Genomic DNA, 24,569 nt, shown 5'->3' on the forward strand with positions numbered 1-24,569 from the left:
AACGATGTTATCTCAGTTCTCAATTACAGAGGTTAATGCATATTAAGTTCACTCGCTGCCTAAGTTATAGAAGTAACGATAATGATAAAATCGAAACAACGAATCCCAGATATAGAGGTTTGCTTCGTCCCATTAGCAGAGGTAATTCAGTGCCAACGTGTTGGGACCTCATGAATGAGTTCCAGTTATGACGGTTTCACACTTATCCAGGTCCCACTTAACCAAGTTCCACTGTATTATTAAATGTTAAAAGTCACTAGTGATTAGTGACTAGTCGCTAATAAGACTTTTAAAATATACTTAAAACGAACAATAACGAATCGAAGCGATTCAGCAGCTTTATGAAATATTTCAAATTATAATAGTCAGTGAGTAAAGTAAAAATAAAATAGTAGGTACCGTGCATGTCCGTCTGTCCGCATTATTATATATTATTATATTATTACTACATTGTATATGGTTGATTACGAGCGTCGCGACGCTGTTCATTACAAAACGACGTCGAACTTTGTTATTACTTCTTTATTAGATAGAAATGCACGATGTTTTAAAACGATTGTAAAATGTAGAAATAAATATATATTATTATTGAGAATCCATTTTTAATTAGACATGGGATATTGATATTTATATTAATTATCGATATTTTATATATTAATTAGTAAGTAATTAATTTAATTAATTAATAATATTGATTAATAATTAATAATAATAATAGTAATAAGTAGGCCAAACGATTTCAACAATGTGAGTGTCTCATCAATCTTGTTACTTAAATATATCTTTTAGGTGTACCACATTTTCCAAAGATATATTCATATAATTACAGGGTGTACGGGAAAAATAGTGTAAATTATTTAAAACGGAATTTACAATCGGAAAATTAATTGTTTTTCTGAAAATTGTGATTAATAAAAGTGCATTACATGTTAATAGTGCGTTTTTTTTAAAAAATGTTACAACCTTTTTATGAGGTTAAAAATCAGTTTTCTCTGAAAATTTTATTTAAAAATTATGTGGTGAATATAAAATTATGTAAAAAGTTCTCTTCTAAAGATACGTTTAAATCATTTTGTTTTTTGTTAGACTTTTTTCCGTAAAGGACAAACAGTAAAAAGTAGGTCTGGATGTTTGATAAATTTGCTCTCAAAAGTTCTTAAATTCTACCGACTTTGGGTATTTTTATAGTGTGGATCCTTTAATTTGCCTGAAAAAGGGCCTTGAAGTAAGCTACAGTTCTCTATGGCTCTTAAAAAAACGGTTTTAGATTTTTGAGCCGAAGTTTTTTGTTTTAATAGTTAAGGTTGATCGGATACTACACTGGAATTTTATAGTACACTCTAAATTTTTAGTAATTTAATAATTACATAATCCGATTACTTAAATAATTAATTTAGCTATGTAGCCATTCTGTACCGGTGGGTAACAACTGCACTGTGCGCTGTTCCCGTCAGGTTACTATCACTTTCAAATAACAGATGTTTTGTCGACAACACTCAAGAATACAAGGTGTGCAAAGATGAGCACGACAGGTTGCGCACCAAAAAGAGGTCATTCCAGACCGGGCCCCTTGTATGAAAATCTATTCATAAGGAGTAAACTAGAAAAAATTTAGAGTGTACTGTAAAATTGCAGAGTGCTGTCCTATCAACCTTAATGTTAAAAAAAAAAAAAAAAAAAAAAACATTTGCTGAAATATTTGTAATTTTAATATTCTACTTCGCAATATTGCCATGGTAACTAACTGTATGAATTCTTATCAATCGAAATTGTTTGATTTATATTGTTGTATCAAGTAACTTTTGTTTTTATATTTTAATTATAGTCACCTGTTAAAACTTTGTAGGTATTCTTCTCGTACATCTTGTATATTTTCAAGTGATTGAAACGATACATAACGAATATATAAATTCGTAACGATTTCGGACTCTCGAGATAGTCTATTTATAAACTTATAAGATAGTTTTGTGTTTTTTGTTTTAATAGTGTTAGTAGCTTTTAAATATTTTCATAAACTTATTTTAAATATATTAATTCTTTTATAAAATTAGACAATTCTTTAAATTAATTACCCTTAATTAATTAAGCAATATTTGTAAGTATAATTAAGTAATATGTGTAAATAAAGAAAAAAGAAAAGAGAATGGTTTTAAAGAAAGTTATTACGTCTTAGTTTGATACATAACTCATGTCTAGGGGTTAACTAAAAATAAATGAATAAATTTTCCTTTTACAGATTACCCTACTAGATAGAATTTTTTTTAAATTAGCCAAGAATGCATCATCTGTATCCAACAGTGAAAGGTGATCCATTATGTCCATTAGGTTTTCATCCCCAAGTACGATGGCCAACAAGATGTAAACGTTGTTTTAGGTAAGTCTTAAATTTGTATACAGTGCTAGTGTGATTGAAAAATGAACTAAAATAAAGTTTTGTCACGTGTTTTGAATTTTTTTAAAGCAATAAAGTTTGGTTGATTTAAATTAACAATTTTAATTTTTTTTTAAATTTGCATGATAAATTTTACACCTGTTAACATACTTAACATTTTTTGGCAAGTTAAATGAATCGATTGAATATTTGTTTATTTTTGCTTAAAGTCCGGGTGTTTGAGCAAGTACGGTGAATCATTTTTTTTTTGCGGTAAATGACAGTTTAAAGTTCCTTTTGTGTCCTCTTGCGAGGCTAAATTGTGAATTATTTCATTTTAAAATTGTGATTTTTAACACAGTACATTATGGAAGAACTCACAATAATGTCAATTGTTCAAAAATTAATCAGTGACTGAGCTTCAAAATAGTTTACATCATGAAGAAAATTTATCACAGACTCCATTTATGCAAAAAAAACTTTACCATACGGCGCTTTCCAGAAAGAAAACATAAAAAAACTATGGTTTTTGACACTTTTACGATATTTTTAGAGAATTTTATTACATTTACGTCATGTAAATTGCCTAGTTGATTGGTTGACTAGTCACGTGACGGCCTATCCACGTTAATTATCTTACGAGTACTGTTAGTATCTTTAATGCAGCCCTAAATAATTCTGGGAAGTTTTCAACCTAAACACGCTAAATTAAAACTAACTTATGTAGGTAAAAGTTTTGACCACTGATTTATATTACGCCCTAAATTTAATTTCCAATAAACACATGATGTTTTTGCTTATAAACAAGAAACTAATAAATAACGTGTTACGAAATGAGTATCGCAACTATATTTTTTTCGTCTTTGAAATGAAACATAATTGAATCTATCTTTAAACTTTCAATGATTAATGACTGCTTTAAAAATAGACAGCTGTTTGAAAAAGTTATCTTAAAATAGTATCTTTTTATGTTTAGGCGAAACCACGCCTCCGATAGATTTTAATTAAAACTATTCGTACATGGATAGAATCTGTTATTAATTTTCCGACAAAAAATAAACTCGTAAACAGCATAGCTCATTCGCTAAGGTCATATTTCCCCTTCATTAGATGTTTTTTTATTACTATATGCATTTTATTGAAAAGACTGAAACGGAGGCCGGAAAAACGACACTATCAGAAAGCACTTTCTTAACATTAACTCAATTCTCAGATAAATGTGCAACTTTCTAATTCAATTTGGCAGACCTTTGGAGGCTGTAGAGGAGTACAAAGATTCAAAAATCATGAAAATCTGTGAAAATTTACCACAAAAAGCGGTAGCGAGGACTGGAAAGTTGACACCCTCAATAGACTCTTCCTTGACACTAACCCAACCTATATTTCGATTTTCAACTTATTAGTTCAATTTGGAGGGGCTGAAGAGCTGTACATAGCTATAAAAATGTCGGACAAATCAACCCCTACTTTAATATCATCGATTCGTCTAGTAACCCAGTACACATAACAATTTTAAGCACATTTTCCCTTACGGAGGCCGTTGGAGATCCCTTATTATATACCTTGTTTCTTCTTGTTTTAGAGATTATAAAGAACATGGAAATAAGAGAAAAGAAGATGAAGATGATTCGATTAGAAGAACTACCACTAGCAGTAATTTAAGACGAGATGATGTCACAATCTCATCACCAACTTTATCTACATGGAATTCCTCTTTATCATCACGGTAATCTATTACAAATAATCGCCAAAACTTAATTACTTTTAGTTTGGCGATACTATAATCAGATTTTGTAGACGAAATATGACGAAATTTTTAGTCGATAAAGTATAGGCTAGGTTACGTTGCAGAGACTGTCCGTATGGGACACACTGTTGACTTTGGACAACAATTTAGATCAAATCTTGATTCACGGTATACTCAAACCGATAATAATTCAAGCCACGATTTTGGACAACTATTTACAATATCTGTTGATTCAAGCCACACCCAAAATGAAAATCAATCAGATTCAAGTTATACTCAAACTAATGGTTCAACAAAACCATTCCTAGCAAACTTAAAACTAGACCAAATCATCTGTTGTTACCTTTACTGTCATTCCCATTTGTTTTGCCATCACTTCAACGGCAATTTTTTCCTGAATGTCTTTATGGAGTTGATCAACTTCATCAAAAACCATAGATTTGTTCTTTTCCCCTTCAAACTCTTTCAAACGATTTGAGCAGCTAAACGAAACCATTTATTCAGGTCGCTTTTACAGTGTCTTAAATGAGCTGGTGGAACAAATCAATGTAAACCTGGTATGGGTACCGGGTTCAGGGACATTCTAAGGAATTTTGAAGTCGGCGAGCTGATTAGAAATGGCACAAGGCTGTTGGGCATGAGTATCAATAGGCTCCCGAGAGTTCTCTTTGTGACTTGAAAGCTGCTTCCGAATGAGGAAGTTTTAAGAAAGGTCAATCTTAGATGGAAAAGGGAACGCAATTGTAATACTGCAAGACAGATATAGTCGGAGTACAACCATAAGTGTTCCGAAGATATTATCTTCAAAAAGTCTCTATGTAGGCGAAGAAATAAAGCAATGAACTGTGGATCTTCTGAGCAGTAAGACGGATCGGAACGAAGTTTTTTGGATTCGATTCGTGAGGGAGTCTACAAACTTTGTGAAGAAAAGTGATGAGAGAAAAATGAAAAACTGGAAACTTAAATATCACAACAAAATAGCCCCCGAGATATCTGGTACCCAGGGAGCGCAGTATACACCTCCTATCTTGGAGTTTTACGAGAATATGTAACATATTTCATCCCTAGGCGTCCCCCTTTCGTCCGCCCTGGGCGTCAGGTACTTTGAACGGCAATTTCGTAGTGATATTCGTGTTTAGTGGCCCCAAAAAATTCGAGTAACGAGGTTTGATATTAACGAGAAGATACATATTCTCGTAAAACTGCAAGAGACGAGGTGTATACTGCACCCCCCCCCCTCTGCACCCTGCACACCAGATACCTCGAGGACCATTTTTATGGTGATATTCAAGTTCAGCGACCCTTAAAATTCCCGAGTAGCCAAATTAGACTCATTTCCATCGATATATAGTTTCCAGTGTTTCATTTCTCCTTCATCACTTTTTCACAAAAAACCGCAACTTGATCCGTCTTACTGAAAAACCGCAACTCGATCTATCTTACTGAAAAATCGACAGTTGACCCGTTTTTAGTGGTTAACTTCTTTGTCTAATAAGCAAAATCCTTGCAGTCACTACAGTACACTGGCTAGAAAATAGGCACACTGAACGACATGACATACCAGTTCATCACGATTATTGTAGGATCACAGTGGGGAAGAGGAAGAGACGATGTCTCATCTTCATTGTCACAGTTCAGCTCTTGCCATGAAGAGATGAACCATTTGGTTCAGTCTTTCTTTGACGACCTCTCCGATCTGTAGTCTGTTGACGTCCAAGCTCTCTCACTGTTTTTAAACAACTCCAAATGGCTCATTATAATGCCCGGAGATGAGTAAAACCCTCTTTTCGGTATCACAACGGACCCGAAGGTCTAAGTGTGTCTCACCTCAGGACAGCAATTGTAACCTAACCTAACCGTCAGTGTCTCGATTCTAATTGCGAGTAAAATTTTAATGATTTTAAAATGATGTTTTACAGGAATCGTGATAATTTTTATAGTAGTGATAATGTAGATAATTCAAGAAATTGGGCATCTAGTACAAGTTTATCCACCGTACAAGATGACTACAAAGAAAGTACAAGACGTGTCAGTGGGAACACAACAAGTGATCATTCAAATAGTATAATTGATAGTAGTGGAAGTGGAGGGGGTGGTGTTACATCATGGACCTCAACACCAGATCTATCACATTTAAATAATAATATAACTAGTACAAGTGCAACGTCCAATCATGTTAATTATAGTTTGCCATTACCGAAAAAACGTACTCTAACACAACAATCATCTTTAGATAGTCATACTCAACCAAAAATTGATACCGGTCAGCAACATGAAACCAGTTAGTATTATCTTAAAGTACAGCAAAAGATTTTTGGATAAAGGAAGGTCATTTAAAGGTGGACTCACATACGCGTCGATTTTGGCGCGGTTTTTCTCTAACACGCGATGATTTAAACGGGTAGTTGTATGAATTTCATGGAGTAAATTGATCTTTAACGTGCAATGATTATGACGCCTGTTATTTAGCACAATGTATTAATAAAAGAAACGTTTTACGTATCGTGTTAACTTAGCATGATTGCAAATATTTAAAATGGTGACCCGTACAAAAATCTTTCTTTATCCGACGCGATCCATGAAACTAAATTTAAATCCTGGCTAAGTGAGATTTGCAAAAGAAGGAAACCTCGATTTCTGACAAAATACCTCCAATATTGATTTCGAGTTACCGATCCCGCATTTTGAGACCTTCAAAGGTTTGTTAACCAATACTTTGAAAAATATGAGTCAAATTGTTAAATTACATACATCAGATAAAATTTGGCCAAATTTCATATAATATATATAATTTAACCAAAAATTTGAAAATTGAGTAGAATTGCATGTACTTGGTTTATTAAAATTAGATCAAAGTTGCATTTGGCAGAGCGAATTCAATTATTTTGAGTTTTCGTGACGTCACCAGGTACAAAAAATCTATTTTTTTGATAATTTATCCAAATTTGATCTGATATGCAAAATTTAAACCAAAAATTTGGAAAATACGGCCCATATTGAATGCGATAGAACAAAATCAACTTTTTTGAGTTTTGGTGATTTCACTTAACCAGGTTTTACTGTATTTTACTAAAGATTATTGATTAATGAGAAATTGTTTATTTTTAGAAGTGACGTTAATACGTCCAGATTTAGTAATCAAAAAAACAGATACGTTAGCTGAGCGTGTGAAAAAAATGCAAGCACAAAAAAATGCCACAACAAATACAACGAGCAAAGCCCAAACCACAAAAACAACCACACCAAAACCGGAACCCGTAAAAACAACTCCAAAACCTGAAGTACCAAAACCAGCCACAAAAACAAGGGAAGAACTTGACAAAGAACAACAGAAAAACGATGTCCAATTTTTAATCCAAGTCAAATCAAAAAGTACGCTAAATAAAAAAATCGATACGGACGACGCAATCAGTATTGCAGATACAATCAGCATTGCAGACACAGATATCACAGATCGAACAGATACAACGTTAGTTGGCAACAATGAATTAACGGAGCAAATAGAGTCACTAAAAAAAGAGTTGGAACAAATGAAACAAAAATGTGAACGTATTGAGCGAGAGAAAAGTGATATGTTACTGCGCAAAATCACAACAAATGCATCAACGGATCGAACAAGTCGTGCCTACAAATCGAATCAAACGGATTTGTTAAAACTCCAACAAAAAGTTAACGAATTACAAACCTTAAATGAAGATTTACAAGATGACAAAAAATCGTTGCAGTTAAAAGTTAAGGAATTGGAAAGTGAATTAACGGAAGCGAAGCAAAATAAACAACTTGTTAACGAATTGCAAACGAAGTTAACAGCAGCTGAGCAATTGTGCGAGGAATTAATGGATGAAAACGAAGACATGAAGAAGGAAATGAGAGATCTTGAAGAGGAGATTGAAGAAATGCAAGATAACTTCCGGGAAGATCAAGCTGATGAATATACATCGCTCAAGAAGGAATTAGAACAGACCTCAAAGAACTGTCGTATACTATCGTTTAAATTACGTAAATCTGAACGTAAAATCGATGAGTTAGAAGCAATTAAGAGTGAGTTAGAACAAAAATTACAAAGTAGTGGGGGTGTTTCACCAACTGCGACAAATAATATTGAACGTATTAAACAGTTGGAGAGTGAATTAAGTCAATCGAATAATCAAGTAACGCAATTAAAAGAACAATTACTTAGTACGAATGATAAGTTGTTGAAGTTAGAAGCAACTTCGACCAAGAAGAAACCACCGATGCTTGGTAATATTGGTAAATCTGCGTCATCGGGAGCTGTTGAAAATACTGTCCCAACTGTTGTAAGTTTTTTAATTTCGATGAGATTTCTTTCTAGGGAACTATCATGATAATAATAAAAACAATAATAAAACATAAGGGGGTTACCGCAAATAGATCTCTAATCCCTAGACCAAAGGATCCTCTGTGCCTTCCTTGATAGCATCCTATCATTCGAAGGCGAGACGTCTACGAGTAAGAGATGCTATTTTAAGCAGAAGAAGCTTAATTTCTTCCACGATTGATAGATCCAAGATTTAGGACCCGAACATTCTGAGTCTGACACCCTGCAGATTTCTGCAATTGCAAATAAAATGTATGGAAGTCTCATCACCCTCCATCCAGATCCTACAAGTGGGATACTCAAAGATCCACATGTTATGAAGCTGGTAGTTCAATCGACAGTGTCTTGCTAAAAGTCTCACCACCCTTCTCAACTGTCATAGTGAGTTTCAGGCAAGCACAGTCGAATGGTCTAAAGGCATTATGGCTTGTCGTGGCCATTCCTTGATTCGGTAAATTACGGAGTATCTTACAATGAGAATGGCAAGTTCAGAAATCTTGATGCTACAAGAGCCTGAAGAGCGGTCTATCTGAGAAGATGCTGATATGTGCTCCACTGCAACCTTTCGTGTTACAGACCTGGACACCTCTCAGCATAGCAAAGATTTTTGATTGGAAAATCGTCACATATTGAAGGTTTTGGGATCGCCAATTTGGAGGCCTAAAACTCATTGTTTTACCCTGTAATTATGCAACCCATTAACCTCTCATAAACCATCGCCTGAAAATTATCCAGGCTCTTAAGAGAAAAAAAAATTTATGAGAAAATTTCGGCTCAAAGTTTCTGCATACTTAAATTTATCCAACACCTATTGAATGAAAATTAACTTTTATTTCTTTGTTAATTGATTAGAAAATATCGAGAGAATCATTAATTCGAGGAAATTCACAAGATGATCCCGCACAATTAGCTAGAGATTTGCAAGATTCCATTGAGCGTGAAGCTGATTTACGAGAACAACTTAAATTTGCTGAAGAAGAGGTATCGTATTTTAATTTTATCTATCGTAATGGGACTACAGACCTCTGGAAAAAATATTTCAAAGACCAAAATCGGCCGAAAAAATTTTTTGTATTCAACGTGAGCTATCCAAATTAACATTGTTTTGATTAACTTGGCCGAATTTGAGATTTTTTAACGTTGAATACTGAATATTTTGTCTGCAACTCAAGTTTTGGTCGATTTTCTAGCGATTTTTTAGTCGATTTTTTTTCCAGAGATATATAATCCTGTGACCCTTATCCGTATTCAAGTACGTAGTCAGTGCAGATAAGGGGACTTTGCTTCTTTTAAAATTCTTAGAAACTTTGGAATCAGTTAAAATTTGAATTAAATCTCTCACAAAAAGTAATTGTGGCTACGAACTTGTAAATATGAACCTCATAACATATACTGGAATTTCGATTAGTCGAATACTTCTGTAAGACGAACAAGACTGACAGCTGTTGTACCAAATCTGCAATAATACGGGAATCGTGTTCCCAAAAGACGTAGATTTATGAAGTCTTTTTAGTTAGTCACGTTATACAAAAATTATGAGAGTGAATTTTTATGATTTGCGCGCACATTACATGTTGAAGTTAGTTACAATTTTTTAATACCATGTAGTTAGTCAATAAACGTAATGTCACTCACAAAGTATCAGGCCGTAAGTGAGACAATAAATGGCTATGTCTATCTCTGTCGCAAAAGTCGACTCGATGTGCGCAAGTGTCACGAATCTATAATAAGTTAAGTTTGTATACGTTGTCATACACAAACTCACATTCTCGGACATGCGTACAAGGCTCGCCGTTTTGCAAGAAAGATAGATGGCTAAATGTCTGCACTGTAGGGGTTTCGCTCGGCTTCAAATCCCCACTAGCATTATTTGAGTTTATATATGGATAACATTCTAAATGTCGTTTATGAACATAAAAGATAGGTTAATTTGTTTACATTATTTATAAATTATTATATTTGTAATTACCGAAGAAGTATAACTTTTTACGTGCAAATGTACACACATACTTTTTTTCTTAGTATATTTCCGAGTTGTATTAGTCGGAGGAAACTCTCGTAAAGTCATATACGAAAGTCTACACAGAATTGTTGTGTCCACGAAAATTTCTCGCTTCCCTTGCAATTTGACTAATCGAAATTCCTTTGAGATTATTTTAAAATGTCTAATGTTATATGAATTCAGTTCAAAATGCAATTATCTATAATCAAACTACAATATCTTCAACAATACCAGCCAAAACTACAATCAACAGTCTCAACAATTACAGAAACAATATCAAAACAACATTTTGGTCAACAATTCAAAATGTCTGTTGATATAAAACACACTCAAACTGACGATAAATTCAAACAAGATTTTGGTCAACAATTTAAGTCAACTGTTGATTCACATCAATTTACTCAAACTGAGAATTCTAGACAAGACTTTGGACAACAATTTAGATCAAGTATTGATTCACAGTATACTCAAACCGATAATAATTCTAGCCAAGATTTTGGCCAACAAATAACAATACCTGTTGATTCAAGCCTTACCCAAACTGAGAATCAATCAGATTCAAGTTATACTCAAACTGATGATTCAACAAAGTTATTCAGCAAAATTATTCATAGTAAACTTAAAACTAGACCGAATCAACTGTTGTTACCTTTACTGTCATTCCCATTTGTTTTGCCATCACTTCAACAGCAAATATTTTCTGGAAGTCTTGATGGAGTTGATCAACTTCAATCAACTTCATCAAAGACCTTAGGTTTGTTCTTTTTGACTTGTATGTACAGTCGAAACCGATTATAACGACAAACGCAGACTGAATCCAAATGTAAATACACCTGTGAACATACCGTTTATAACAACATCGGATAAAATGACATATCGGTTATATCGATTAACGATCATTAGAATTAGACGTCTATAACGACCAAAATTTACTATTTTGAACACTATTCATTTAGCACGGCAGCACTCGCGTCAACCGTTCGGTAATCTTGAGTCGCGGGATGAGAGATTTACTCACGCGTTCTGCTCATGCGTCAAATATTCTCTCTGAAAGAATATTATTTCATTTAGATAAAATGTGTATATATTGCTTGTGGAATATAACACCTTTTATCGTATGTCCCTTCAAGTGTCTTTATAAGCGATTTTGACTGTATTTTTGTATTATCTATTTGTTTGTGATTAATTACAGGCGCAAAATTTGAGAAGGAAAACATCTAGAATTGAAGATGATAACGAATCATTGGTACTTCAACTCAAGAAAATGGCTACAAAGGCAAGAAGTATGTGTATCAGTGTGTTTTTTGTATATCTTTGTCTTACTATGCAGTTTTTGCATGATTATAATTCATTTATAACGTTTTGTTATCTTTATCTAAATTCAATATCTAAGCCATTTTCTAGAGTTTTGTATTTTATATATGATGTACCTGCTACTAATCACTAACACTACTAATTTTAAATTTTTAACTAGGTCCCCCGGCACTTTATCCATTTTTGGATTACCGAGTGAAAATTTAATCTAAGCTATGAATAAGAAAATACTGAAAAAGTTCAATAAAAATTCCAAGATTCCCCAACTTTTTTTGAAGTACAATAATTTGAAATTATTCTATTCGAAAAATATAGAATTCTCTATTTGCGTCATATTCTGATAAAAAACCTTCACTAAGGAAAATCACACCCAAAACGAAGATTTCGTGATTAAAATTGATGCAGAAAAAATACTTTCTGAGATATCGCTGAAAAATAAAGTCTTCGGTATTCAATTCTGGAGACTCTCTCCCCTGATCTATACTAAATTTCCTTATCTTTTAATCCAGAATCTCAAAACTCCCCGAAATTTCCAGATCTTGCAGGTCAATTATCACCCTCTAAATATGAATAGGAGAAGGTGTCCTATAATGACCACCGTAAGAAAAAGTGTAATTTATAGCCAAAATATTCGAGTTATGTATAACGTCGAAATATTTTTGGTTTTTTTATTCACGTGTTGCAATATTGGCATGAAAATTTCTTTTAATTTTTTCAAAATTTTAGAACTATTCAATATTTCTCAAAAGGGATCGTTTTACTGACCTTGTAAGAATAGGTGGGTAAAATGATCCCAATGCATTTTTTACGAAACAGTTCACATAAAATATTAATTGTTCTTTTACATTGCATCAACAATTAGTATAAAAAAATCACTGGTAAAATCATCTAAATCAACACATTCAAGATTCGCACCACATAATGGGTGATCATTTTACCTATTATAATTTTACACACAAAATAGGGATCATTTTAGCGTATATAAAGAGGATCATTTTACTCGTAACGACATTATAATTAAAAGTCAACAGAAGCTATAGAATTAAAACAACCAGTCGGTGAAAAGTAACACAAAAAAGAAATTTGTCATTGAAATTTGTCTTACCATAGATTATAAGCAGTAAAATTAATATTTTTGCCACGAAACACAAAATAGCTTATACATCGCCATAAGTCTTTGAGGGATCATTTTACACTAAGGGATCTTTATAGAGCACTTTCCTCTAAGTATCTGGCCTGGAGAGTTTTTTTCCTATCAAGTATTTATGATAAATAACAGACAAAGATCAGTTTTAGAAACCTCGAAAATAGAAATAGAAAAATATCCTTCCTTCTTAGTATCGTCATAGACAGGGACAGATTTTTCTTAAGTGTGGCTCTGGGGCACCCTGAAAAATGCCGCCCCATAAAATTTTGAATAGGCCCTTCCTCTAAGTGCCACTACAGACTTTGAATATACATACCTGACTTGATTACAGACTCTGGCTCTGAATACGGAGTCTCGATGACCAAGATGACTGTGGAGTACTTTATTATCTTTCTCACAATTTGTTTTAGAACTACTTATGTACCTTTTTATTTGAAAGTTTGCATATTAACAATTCATTAATTAATATACAATTAAAACTAGTAATTAAATGATTAATATATAAAATATTAATATTTTAGGTCGAAAATTAAGTCCAACTCCACGTCTATCGCCAGAATCATCGATTGACAAAGACGAAGGTATCTCTGATATAGAAGATCCAACCGAATTAAAATTATTGTTGGAATTAAATGAACAGGTAATAAATATAAACTTATCAATTTATTAGATTTAAAAACTGGACAATTTTTCTTCTCGTCAGAATAATAACGCCAGAATTTTATACTGTCTATTTTTAGAGTTAAGATAGAAATTTCCCTTTGTGCGTGCCCACAAACTCACGTTTATCGAGAAAATAATCCAAGTCGTATGCGAAGAGTCTAATTGTTGATTAACACATGCCTTGCAAGTTCGAGTTTACGGAAGTCCATTCTCGCATATCTTCCGAGAAAACCAATAATCAAAATGATTTTTTTGTGTGGCAAATTTCTGATTTAAAATACCTTCTTCCTTTGAGAATCACAGGGGATAGCATTCACATCTAAGCAGAGTGAAGATTTTCAAAGCCTGATTTATCTTATTATTTCAAATTTCAGGAAGCTGCGGTTTTAAGACGTAAAGTTGAAGATTTAGAAGTTGAAAATGACATGTTAAACAAAAAAGTGAAAGAACTGCATGAGAAAAAGTACAAATCGCCTATGACAACTACAACTACAACAACGACATCAGCGGATAAAAAACAAATTAAAATGTTAGAACAAGAACTAAATGAACTTAAAAAGAAATTAGCAGACAAACAAAAGTCATCTTCATCGAATGACGAAGATAAAACAACAATTAACTTAAAAAGACAATTAGAAATAATGGAGCAAGAAACGCAGATCTTGCATGGTAAAATCAAAACTTTGGAGCATGATCATGATGAGTTGCTCAAAGAAAATAAACGGTAAGTAGCCAAAGTCACTGAGCCGGTTACTGGTTACGGCCGACTTACCTATAATTAGCACCTGGATGCCCGAGCTTTGCTCGTTATTTATTTTAAGTGAAACCTATCTAGATTGGCTTTTTGTCTCCGAAATTCCCTGCATACTAAATGTCATGAAAATCGTTGGAGCTGTTTCCGAAATTAAAGTTTCCGAGAAAAACGATGTTTTCTTAAAATAAAACCTACCTAGATGGATTTTTCGTCCCAAAAACCCCCTGCATACTAACCGTGTAACAAAACCATCTACCGAAACCTATTTTTAATGTTTCACTCTCGGTAAAGCAGTAAGAGTCACATTTTCCAGTTTGTTTCAGTTTTTCCTGAAAACACGGTTAAAACGACATTTTCAAAAAAAGAAACCTAAATAGATTTTTCACCCCAAAAAGTCCCTGCTTACTAATTTTTATGAAAATCGTTGGAGCGGTTTCCGAAATTGTTGATTGATTTTTTTCTAATAGAACGTTTTTCTTCTTAATTGTAGGTTACAATTGTTGAGCGCCACCACTAAAAAACCAACAACAGCAGCGTCATCTGATAAAGACAACAACGTACTAGCCGCACTAAAAACCAACAAACTAAAGAATGAAAATGATCAACTTAAAGAACAAATAAAAACAATTGAAACCGAGAAAAATCAACTAAATGAACAATTAACTCAACTAAAATCGTTGAGTTTAAAACAAATGAAAACAAAACGTACACCAAAGCATCCAACCGATTTAACAACAAAGTTACAATTAAAGAAGATGGTGATTGATTTAGAAAATGAGATATCTGATTTATTTATTAAATTTAAATATTTAGAAGATGATCAACAAAATCAATCATCAACAAATAAAAATAATAATAATAATAATTTGGATGATTACAATCAATTAAAATCATTGAATGAACAATTGAATAAAGACTTAGAGAATAGCAAGAAACAGTATACGTCTGATATAAATAAATTAAATGAACAAATTAAACAATTAAATTTAGATATGAGTAAGTAATTGCAAATTTTATGTTAAAATATTAAAATTCTTGGCTTCAAATTAGTGGAAATTGATTCGAAAATGCAGTCTATCTTAAGAACCAATCGTATGTTTCATTTTTTTTATTAAGGTTGGATAGAGAATTTTATGCCTTTTCAAATTAGGTATAACAAATTAGGGGGTGCCATTTGAAATTTCAAAGTTCAGGAGGCTAGGGACGAAGATGTTAAACCTAAAATTGTCTATGTATCATTTTTGAACTTCCCCCTCGATATCTAAATCGACGCGTTTTCGCACAAAACAATAATCACATCAGGTCAAGATTTATTAAGGGTGGATACTTTTGAAATGAACACTTTATAATATTCGTATAATGATACGTATTTATATGGATTAATTGCGTTATTTTTTCTAAAAAAGGATAAAACAGTCTTTTAAAACATATTCATTTTAAAACTGCCTCATTAGAAGAGGAAAATGTTTAGAAAGAAGTAGTAGGTTCCACGGGTCGGCAAGTCCCCTCCTCTGGTTCTAAAATGTGTTGAATCACATGAGAACTTGGATAGAACAAAAGAATGCTTAGCGGAGTACAGTGGAATGTAGGGCAATGAAACAGTTGACGAACTGGCTCATGAAGGAGCCACACTCCCATATCAAGGACTGGAACAATATCTAGGAATTACTAAAAATCTTACTATCTCCACATTTAATGATTGAGTTGTTGAGTCTATGACCACAAAATCGAAAGGCATAGCAAGCTAAATAAATTATGGTCGAATACAATGCCGCAACGTCAATCTGACTCATTGGCAAAAACCGATAAGATATAAACCTTCTGGTTGGGGTACTTACCAAACTTCTAGTCTCAAAAAGTATCTCCCGTGCATGGAGCTGGACAATATTCCGGATCGACTGTAATGAGGGAACTGGAAGAAATCAACCAAGTTTACTGAATAACACAGCCAGACTGATCTGGGTACCGGGTCACTCTGGTGTTAAAGAAAATGAAGCCGCGGACTCGTTGGCTCCGTAATCTACCGAATCATGGAACAGCTACGACAGCTCGCCTCAATTACTGAGACTTTGCGCAAGGCATGCGACAGGCCAAACTGTGTATAACCACAGCTAGCACACTCGACTGTGCTCGAATGAAACTTAAAAGAGCACAGTTGCGAAGGGTGGTGGGACTCTTAACATATAGATGGGGATCTCTGATGGTTCCACTTGTAGGACCTGCACGGAGAATCTCATTTGTAGGACCTCCATACATGATATTTGCACCTGCAGAAACCTGCAAGGCGTAAGGTTTAAATTGTTTGGGTCCAAAACGTTGGAACCATCAATCCTGGGAGCAATCCCGGTGTATAATCTGTGGGCTTTCTGCGAAGAATCTTATAACTTCATCTGCTTAAAATAGCATCTCTTACCCGGAGACGTCTCTCCTTCAGATGAAAGGTTGTTCTTAAGGAGGGCACAGAAGACTCCTTGATCTAGGTGCTAAGGACCCATTTGCAATACCCCTCTTATGTTTTATAATTATTATTATTAGGCCAATCAGATACAGCAGATATGGCGGGTAAATGTGGGGTCGTTAAAAAAAGACCTTATCTGTCTTTTTTTTTATCTTCTTCGTCGCAAAATCTGATGCGTTTGATTCACTTCACTAATTTTATCTAAAAGAATCAAAATTTGTGAATACTTTTACATTAAGTGGATAATTAAAAAAATTTTGAATCAAAATTAATTTTGTTTTTTAGAAAAATATGAAGATTATGAAAAAATAACAAAAGAATTAGCCACAATTAAAAAAGACATTCAAACAAAAGATAAAGAAATTCTTCTGCTAAAAAAACAAATCGATCAATCAAAATCAGAAAATGATAAATTCACACAATTAAATAAAACAGTAAGTGTATTAAAATACTAACTAAACTAAGAAGATTAAATTTTTAACAGCTAATATATTTAACACACTAACCTGTTATAAAATGAGTGTTGCAACTATATGAATATTTGTTGTAGGTTGATGAGAAAACGAAGCAAATCACAAAATTAGAGAAGCAATTACAAGAAATGAAAGATCAAATAGCAACACATGAAAAAACAATTAGCAGTAAAAATACTGAATTATCGAAATTAGAAAAACAACAGACCAGTTATAGTTCGAATCAACTAGAACTAAATAAAACCAAAGAACAAATTGAAACGATAAAAAAATCTAAAGATACTATTGAAAAGGATTTGAATCAATTGAAAAAAGACATGATTGTTTATCAAACTAAGAATAAGGATTTAGAAAATGATGTTAAGGTAAAAAAACGAGTCACAAGGGGTCTTAGAAATGGTTGCCATTTTATATCCAAATATGTAGATAGTAAAACCGATGTTTTTCTGCCTTATTGCTTCATTTATTTCTGTAGGAATTGGTATTATGAAAAAAATTTTCTTTTTTTTTCTGCTGAAAATGGAAAGATCATATTTATAAGTTTTATAACAAAACTGTTTTTATTTGTTCATGATAATTTTAAAGTTACAGACACTTGAAGAATTTTTTAAACGAGAAACGAAAACGCCGGACAAAAAAATGTTCGTAAAAGATCGTGTAACGTCATAATGTTAATTAATAATTGTACACAGTGTATACTATTCAACCTTTGAAAATACACTACTGGAATTGTTAACAGAGTGAGAACCACGTCTCAAAGTAGATTGACAAAGATATTAATGCCGAAGCATGGTCATAATACGCAAGTCTTAATATACAACATAATATCCTGGCGCGTATTTAAAATAAGATTATACCACTTTAAATAAAATTAAAACAGTATATTTTGAAAAAAATTACCATTTTACCCTTTTACCATTTTTTTAAAATTTTTTTCATAGAATTAATACAAAATTATCTAACAATATTACTCGTTTGAACAAAATAAATTTGTATGCAGGTATGAATGTGAAATATAAACAGATCATTGATGCAGCTGATTCCGGTCATATGATCATGCGCATTTAATACCATCCTTCGGTATAACGTGTTTCTCCGTCAACTGTTTGAATATTGTATTTTTGTCTTTGTTAATCTACTCTGTGAAGCCAAAATATACATACTTGGTATACGCTGGGCTCATCTATTTAAAATATATGATCTAAGTATTTAACTAACATTATTAAGTCACAACGATGTTTTACGAACATTTTTTTTGTCGGGCGTTTTCGTTTCTCTTTTGGAAAGTTCTTTTCAAACTGTCTGTAACTTTAAAATTACCATGAAAAAATAAAAAATAAAAACAGTTTTACTACAAAACTTATATATGATCTTTCCATTTTTGACAAAAAAAAATCCCAATTTGAAAACATGTTTGCCCTATCACAAAAATCTAATGAAAATTTCTACCTTTGCCCAAAATCCTGCTTGCAAACCTTGGATGTTCGAAACAAGCAAGAATTTTATGAATATTTCAAAAATAGCTTCGTTAATTTGTTTTTTATTATAGGCATTAAATGACCAAAATAGTAAATTAAAGGATAAGCACGAAAAAGAACTGAAATTAAAAGAATCAGAAATCAAACGGTTGGAGTTTAAATTAAAAACTACACCATTAGAGAGTAAATTTAGCAAGAGTCAACCAGCTGTAGACGCAAACAAACTCAAAGAGTACGAAGAACAAATCAATAGTAAGTAACAAAAAGTTCTTAAAGACTCAACCCTCAAAAACCTTCCCGTTCCAAGCTACGGCCCTTCAAATGTTATGCCTGAATTAGATATTTATTTTTGTTAAAATTTTTTTGAAAGTAGCGAAAACGTTGGAGAAGAGTTCAGAAAAATTTTCAAAACTGTGTCATAAGCTCGCGTCCAAACGGACATAAACGCTCGAATATGCAATCTGATTTAGTTTAAGATTACATTGGTTTGTTTCTGACACATTTATAGAATCGATTTTTGAATTATCGCATTATTTTATCAAATTTGAAGACTCTTGCGCTCAACTTTTTTGATTATTTCCGTGACATCTGGATCAACGAAGTTCAATCTTGGCGAAATACATTGCCGGACTGACTCGATATATTCCATGAAGATGCGTGTCCAAATGTCTACCAATTGCTTCGCGTTCTGGCACTTTTGCCTGTGTCAACAGCGACAAATGAACGCTCCTTTTCAACTTTGGATCGTCTCAAATCATACCTTAGATCGGCAATGTCTAAAGAATCGATGATGAGGAGCCTCGCTTATTATACATCACGGTGTAGAAATCGATGCGCACATAGTTTAGGAAAAGTTTTGTCCTGTAACTCACAGAATTAACTTATTGAAAAATAGTGACTGAATATCACATTTTGACATAATAAAATGTTCCCTTACTCGGAAAAAAGTCTCTTGTTTTTATTGACTTTATGACCTAATATGATGAATAAAATTTTAATTCCTTCCTCTTGGATGATTCCTACGCACGAGCCTAACACGAGTGATCCCATACTAGTTCCTTCTTCCATCTTTGATGACGGAACTCTTATATGTGACATATCTAATTCAATAAAATTTTTTTATAGAATTAAAAGCAGAAATCAACAACGATAAACAAGAATACGATGACTTAACACGTAAATACGAACTCTTAGAAGAAGAACATGTCGTTGTTAAAGCAGAACTCGTTATTGAAAAAGAGAACATTAACCGTCAACTTCAAGAAACCGAGACAAGTTTAAATGAGTTAAACGAATTAAACATGAAATATTTAATCGAAATACAACAACTTCAAACCAAGCTCAAAGAACAAGAGGCTCAAAATCAAGATGTCCATTTGATCGATATGCTCAACGATCAAATTACAACAGTTCGACGGGAAAACGATGTTTTGAAACAAAAATTGGATGATTACAATAAAGTCGATAAGATCCAACTGAACATTAACACTGATAACACAATCTTAAATCTTGAAAAAGATATTCGACAATTACAGAATAAGTTACAGAATCAAGAAAAGATTCACAAGATTGAGCTGAACGAGAGTAAAATGCGTTACGATAAACAATTGACAATCGTTAATGATGAATTACAGCAATTGCAAATCCAGATGAAACACTTTAAAAGAGAGAGAGATCACTACAAAGATATGTTAAATGAATTGAATAAAAAGAATCAGCTAACGAAGCAAACGGATTCCAGTAAAAACGATAATAGTATCAATAATAACGATAAATTTATCCAATTACAGCAACATATCCACTATTTGGAGGATCAACTATCGGAATCTAACCTAGAAACGTCGAAATTAAAGACAGAACTCTTAGCGGAACGTTCACAATGGGAGATTAAACTATCGGAGTTAAAAACACGTTGCAATGAGTTGGAGGAAGATCGAATACTTACTAGTGGGCGATCTAAGATACCCGGGCAAAGGACTAGAATGGAATTGGCTTGGCAGAAGGAACGGGAAGAACAACAGCGGTTATTACAAGAAACATCCACGCTAGCTCGTGATTTACGTCAAACGTTGTTTGAAGTCGAAAGGGAACGTGATAAGGAACGTTTGGAATTCAAACGAAAACAGGAACAATTCCAGAAATTCATCGATGATGAAAATGATGACAATAAGAAGAAATTAGTTGAAATCCAATGCGATTTATTGGAATTACGAGATGCTCATGCGAAATTACGGACTACAAATGAAAAACTACGTCGGGAAAAGGATAAATATGAACGAGAGTTTAATGATATTCGAATTCTCTTACATACCAAGAAACGAAACGATTTTGAGGAAGATAAGAAGTTAAGTGTACTTTTGGAGTATGTCGATGATTTAATTCAAGTTTTAAGTGGTCAAGGGGATGCGAAAGATGACGATACAAATTCGTTGTTAGCGATGACACCAACTGCACCAAGACGATTTAAAAGTAAATCGCGAGAATCTTCTCCAGCACCGCCTAGCGATTCCGATAAGTTGAATGCATCTCGGAGTACCCGATCACAGAGTAAAGAACCATCTCCAGCGCCTTCAACAACTGCTACATCGCTTAAATCAAATTCAAATCGTATACAATTAACGGTAAATCGATTAATCGAGGCTACAAATGAACTACGTAAATATCAACGATTAGATCGTGAACTGGATCGTGATCATTCGAATAAACGATCAAGCATGCGACGTGCAGCATCGATTGAAGCCGATAACACATCAACATCGATCACATCGAATAATCTAAATCGTCGTAGTATATCGTTAAGTGGGCACACTAATAGCTCGATAAATAATCAAGAGGGTCCCGTATGGAAAACTCGAAGTATCGATGATGATAATAGTTTAAGTAGTATACAATCGTTAGAAGCGAGTGGCGGTGTAAATGTAAATAGTAATTATTTAGATTCACGATTATCCGGTGGATCGACCCAAAGTGATATTATAAATACGGGAAATGTTAAGAAGAAGAAGGGATTTATAGGAAAATTAAAGAAATTAACTAAGTCACATTCAATTGATGATTCCACGAATATTGATTATCATCAAAGTCATTTAATGGTTTCGTCATCGTCGACAGTTTCCCAACAACATGTAAGTTTATTTTAGTAACAATATCTCTCACTAGAAGCGTCAATGTAATACAAAGTCTTCAAGAATGTTTTCACTCAAATGTGTATCTATTTAAGTGAGTAATTACGAATCGCGCTTATAAACCTCGTTGAAACGTCAACAATGTATATGTTATAGTCAAAGCTCTTAACTGATCAAAAGTACTTTTAACTGGTAAAATCATTCAAAAGTACTTTTGATCGCAACACAGTGAAGTATTTATACCAAATTTCCGGGCAAAACATAATGAAGGGATTTTTATGCTCAAAATTGATTCAAAAGACTATTTAGATGCTAAAGTACTTTTTATTTGGCAATAAAAAAATAATTTTCAGTCATATTCGTCTTAAAACCCAATTATTTCATTTTCTTCTTCAATTTTTTTAATTTTTTTTGCTTTTGAGCCATTTTTTTCCTTATTTATGCTTGCTTTTGTTTCCACGTAAGGTGATTTTGGAATTATAAGTTAAAATTTTGTTTAGAAAACTGCTTGCTGCTTTTTTTGACTTTTGACTTAAGCTATCTTAATCTCTATCCTTACCTTGGTCGTAGTCGCAAGTTCGCGCAAGATTTTTTTTCATTAACATGTTATAGAATACTTAAACTTTTCCCTGTTACAGAAAATTTTACCGGGCACAAAAGGGCACATAAGTTACCTTTTTGAACAGCAAATATGAATCACAAATATTTATTTATTTTAATAGAAACATTAACATAAAATACTAATCAATAAAGCACAAAACTTCGTCTTCAATATAAACAAAAAATCCTTACTTAATTGCATTAACAAAAACCATAAACGTAAATTGAATTACATGGTAAATCGAGAGCAACAACAATAATAACATGCATCCGTAGGAGCAGGTAGATTGAGGCTTTCAAAACAGGCGGGGGGCGAGTTAAGGTAACTCAAGTGACCTGTTTGTGATGCAGTGGTTATCTAACTACACCAAAGAACAACTTTCAATGCAAATCAAAAGAGTTGAGTTTTCTGACTTTTGTCCGGAAATTTGGTAACTCATACAAAAACGACACCCACGTGGATCAGTGAATGAACGCAATCACGGAGTTAGCCAAAAATTCAAATGAGCACAAATTTACAGTCAAAAGCACTATTAATCAATGATTTTCAGGCAAAACTACTCTAAACCAACCTGTGCAATCAAAAGTACTTTTGCCTGTTTTTTTTCAGTTAAAAGTACTTTTGGTCGGATAAGACTTTTTACTGTGACATATACATTTTTTTCGGGACACTCTGTATGTACCGATTGAGTCAGTTTTCTTGGAGTAAAGTTAATCAATTATAGACGCTCCACTCTAATTTCTTGTAGTTTGATTAATCATTATTATTTTCAGCATCAAGGATCTGATTCGGATGTTAGTCTATCTGATTTTGAGAAAACCAAGAGTAAAAAAGATCTACGAGGACGAATTACGGGAATATTTAAACGGTCTGGTTCATCGTCCAGAAGTAATAGGTATAAAAATTATATTAACTTAAGTGATATAAGAGTTTTCATTCTAATATAATGGAAAATTTCTTGGTGTCGTATTTAAAAATTTATTTTAATTACAGTTTAGAGCGTAATATAAAAAAAGATCAATCACCGGGTGATACAAGTTCGTTACAACGGCCATTAATTCAAACATCCACAACCAGTTCGAGTAATACTTCCATTCAATCTGTAAGAATTCATTAGCTGTCTCAAATTTATTTTATTGAACTGTTTCGATTTTTCTTTTGTGCAGAAAACTGATGATGCTCAATCCAAATCTAAGTACAATTCAAAAGGTGTAGTGCAAGGAGTCACGAGTGGTGCTAAGTACACATTAAAAAGTACCAAAAAATGATATTTATTATTTCTTTACATATATGAATATCAAATAAATATCTTTCGAAATATTCTATAGTTTTTCTTTTTCAAAGCCTACGTATTTCTTGCAAATATTCCGGTAAGGGGAAACAAAAAATTAAATTAAAATTCGAAAAAAAAAAAACAATTCGATTCTCTATTAAGAAAAGTTTGGAGGATTTTTAAGAAGAAAAATAAAGGTTAGAAAATAGACAAAACATACCTCTTTGCAACTATTTAACTCTATCATTTGAAGTTTTAATGAAAAAAGGATTTAAAAATCAAATTCCCCGACTCAAAATCAGTAAAAATCGTGGCCAAATTCATAAAAATATCCTCAAAGATAAATAAATAGTTAAAAAAAATTTCCAAAAATAATTTTAATTTATTCAATTGTCATTGTCAGCTGTTGTAAATGTCACACAGTGTCACTCTTAGTTAGGCAATACACATTACTTGTTACTAAACGATTATTGAGAAAACTTTTGTAAAATTGAGTAATAGGAAAACATGAAATTATCCAAGAGTTTTGTATTTGATTTGTCTTACCTTGACCGATGTAATTATGTATAAGCCTTTCCTTTTTCAATCATGTATTCATGTATATTATTCATACATGTATTGGTTGATTAAAAAAAACAATGATGGGTGCTATAAACTGGTGCACAGGCTGGATGAAAGTTTAAAACTTCCATAATAGATGGTCTTAATATTAAAAATAATTTAACAATTCGAATATTTTATCTAGAAATATTCGAAAACTAAAAATGTTAATTCACATTTGGCAGATAAAAATAAAATAGCTCATTTTTGTCAATTTATTTATT

At 32.7% G+C, this 24,569-nt stretch overlaps 1 protein-coding gene across 3 annotated transcripts; it reads left to right on the top strand.

Moving 5' to 3' along the window:
* Positions 1-407: 407 nt before the first annotated feature.
* On the top strand, positions 408-23,791 carry LOC123302192 (putative leucine-rich repeat-containing protein DDB_G0290503). 3 transcript variants are annotated; one of them, XM_044885025.1, is made up of 17 exons: positions 408-661; positions 2,237-2,374; positions 3,954-4,097; positions 6,038-6,399; positions 7,227-8,416; positions 9,310-9,438; positions 10,643-11,213; positions 13,442-13,560; positions 13,958-14,307; positions 14,828-15,333; positions 17,081-17,229; positions 17,346-17,633; positions 18,818-18,998; positions 19,872-21,871; positions 23,246-23,367; positions 23,466-23,574; positions 23,639-23,791. In XM_044885025.1, exons 2-17 carry the CDS (start codon positions 2,277-2,279, stop codon positions 23,738-23,740), a joined length of 6,420 nt encoding a protein of 2,139 aa, XP_044740960.1. In that variant the 5' UTR covers positions 408-661; positions 2,237-2,276; the 3' UTR covers positions 23,741-23,791. The 3 variants fall into 3 exon arrangements, with proteins under 3 accessions (XP_044740960.1, XP_044740962.1, XP_044740961.1); XM_044885027.1 differs by lacking the exon at positions 10,643-11,213 and adding an exon at positions 11,652-11,742 and having other exon boundaries at positions 410-661; XM_044885026.1 differs by lacking the exon at positions 408-661 and adding an exon at positions 2,034-2,095.
* The last annotated feature ends 778 nt before the right edge of the window (positions 23,792-24,569 follow it).

The sequence above is a fragment of the Chrysoperla carnea genome, chromosome X (genome assembly GCF_905475395.1).
Source record: "Chrysoperla carnea chromosome X, inChrCarn1.1, whole genome shotgun sequence".
In the NCBI taxonomy this organism is placed as follows: domain Eukaryota; kingdom Metazoa; phylum Arthropoda; class Insecta; order Neuroptera; family Chrysopidae; genus Chrysoperla; species Chrysoperla carnea.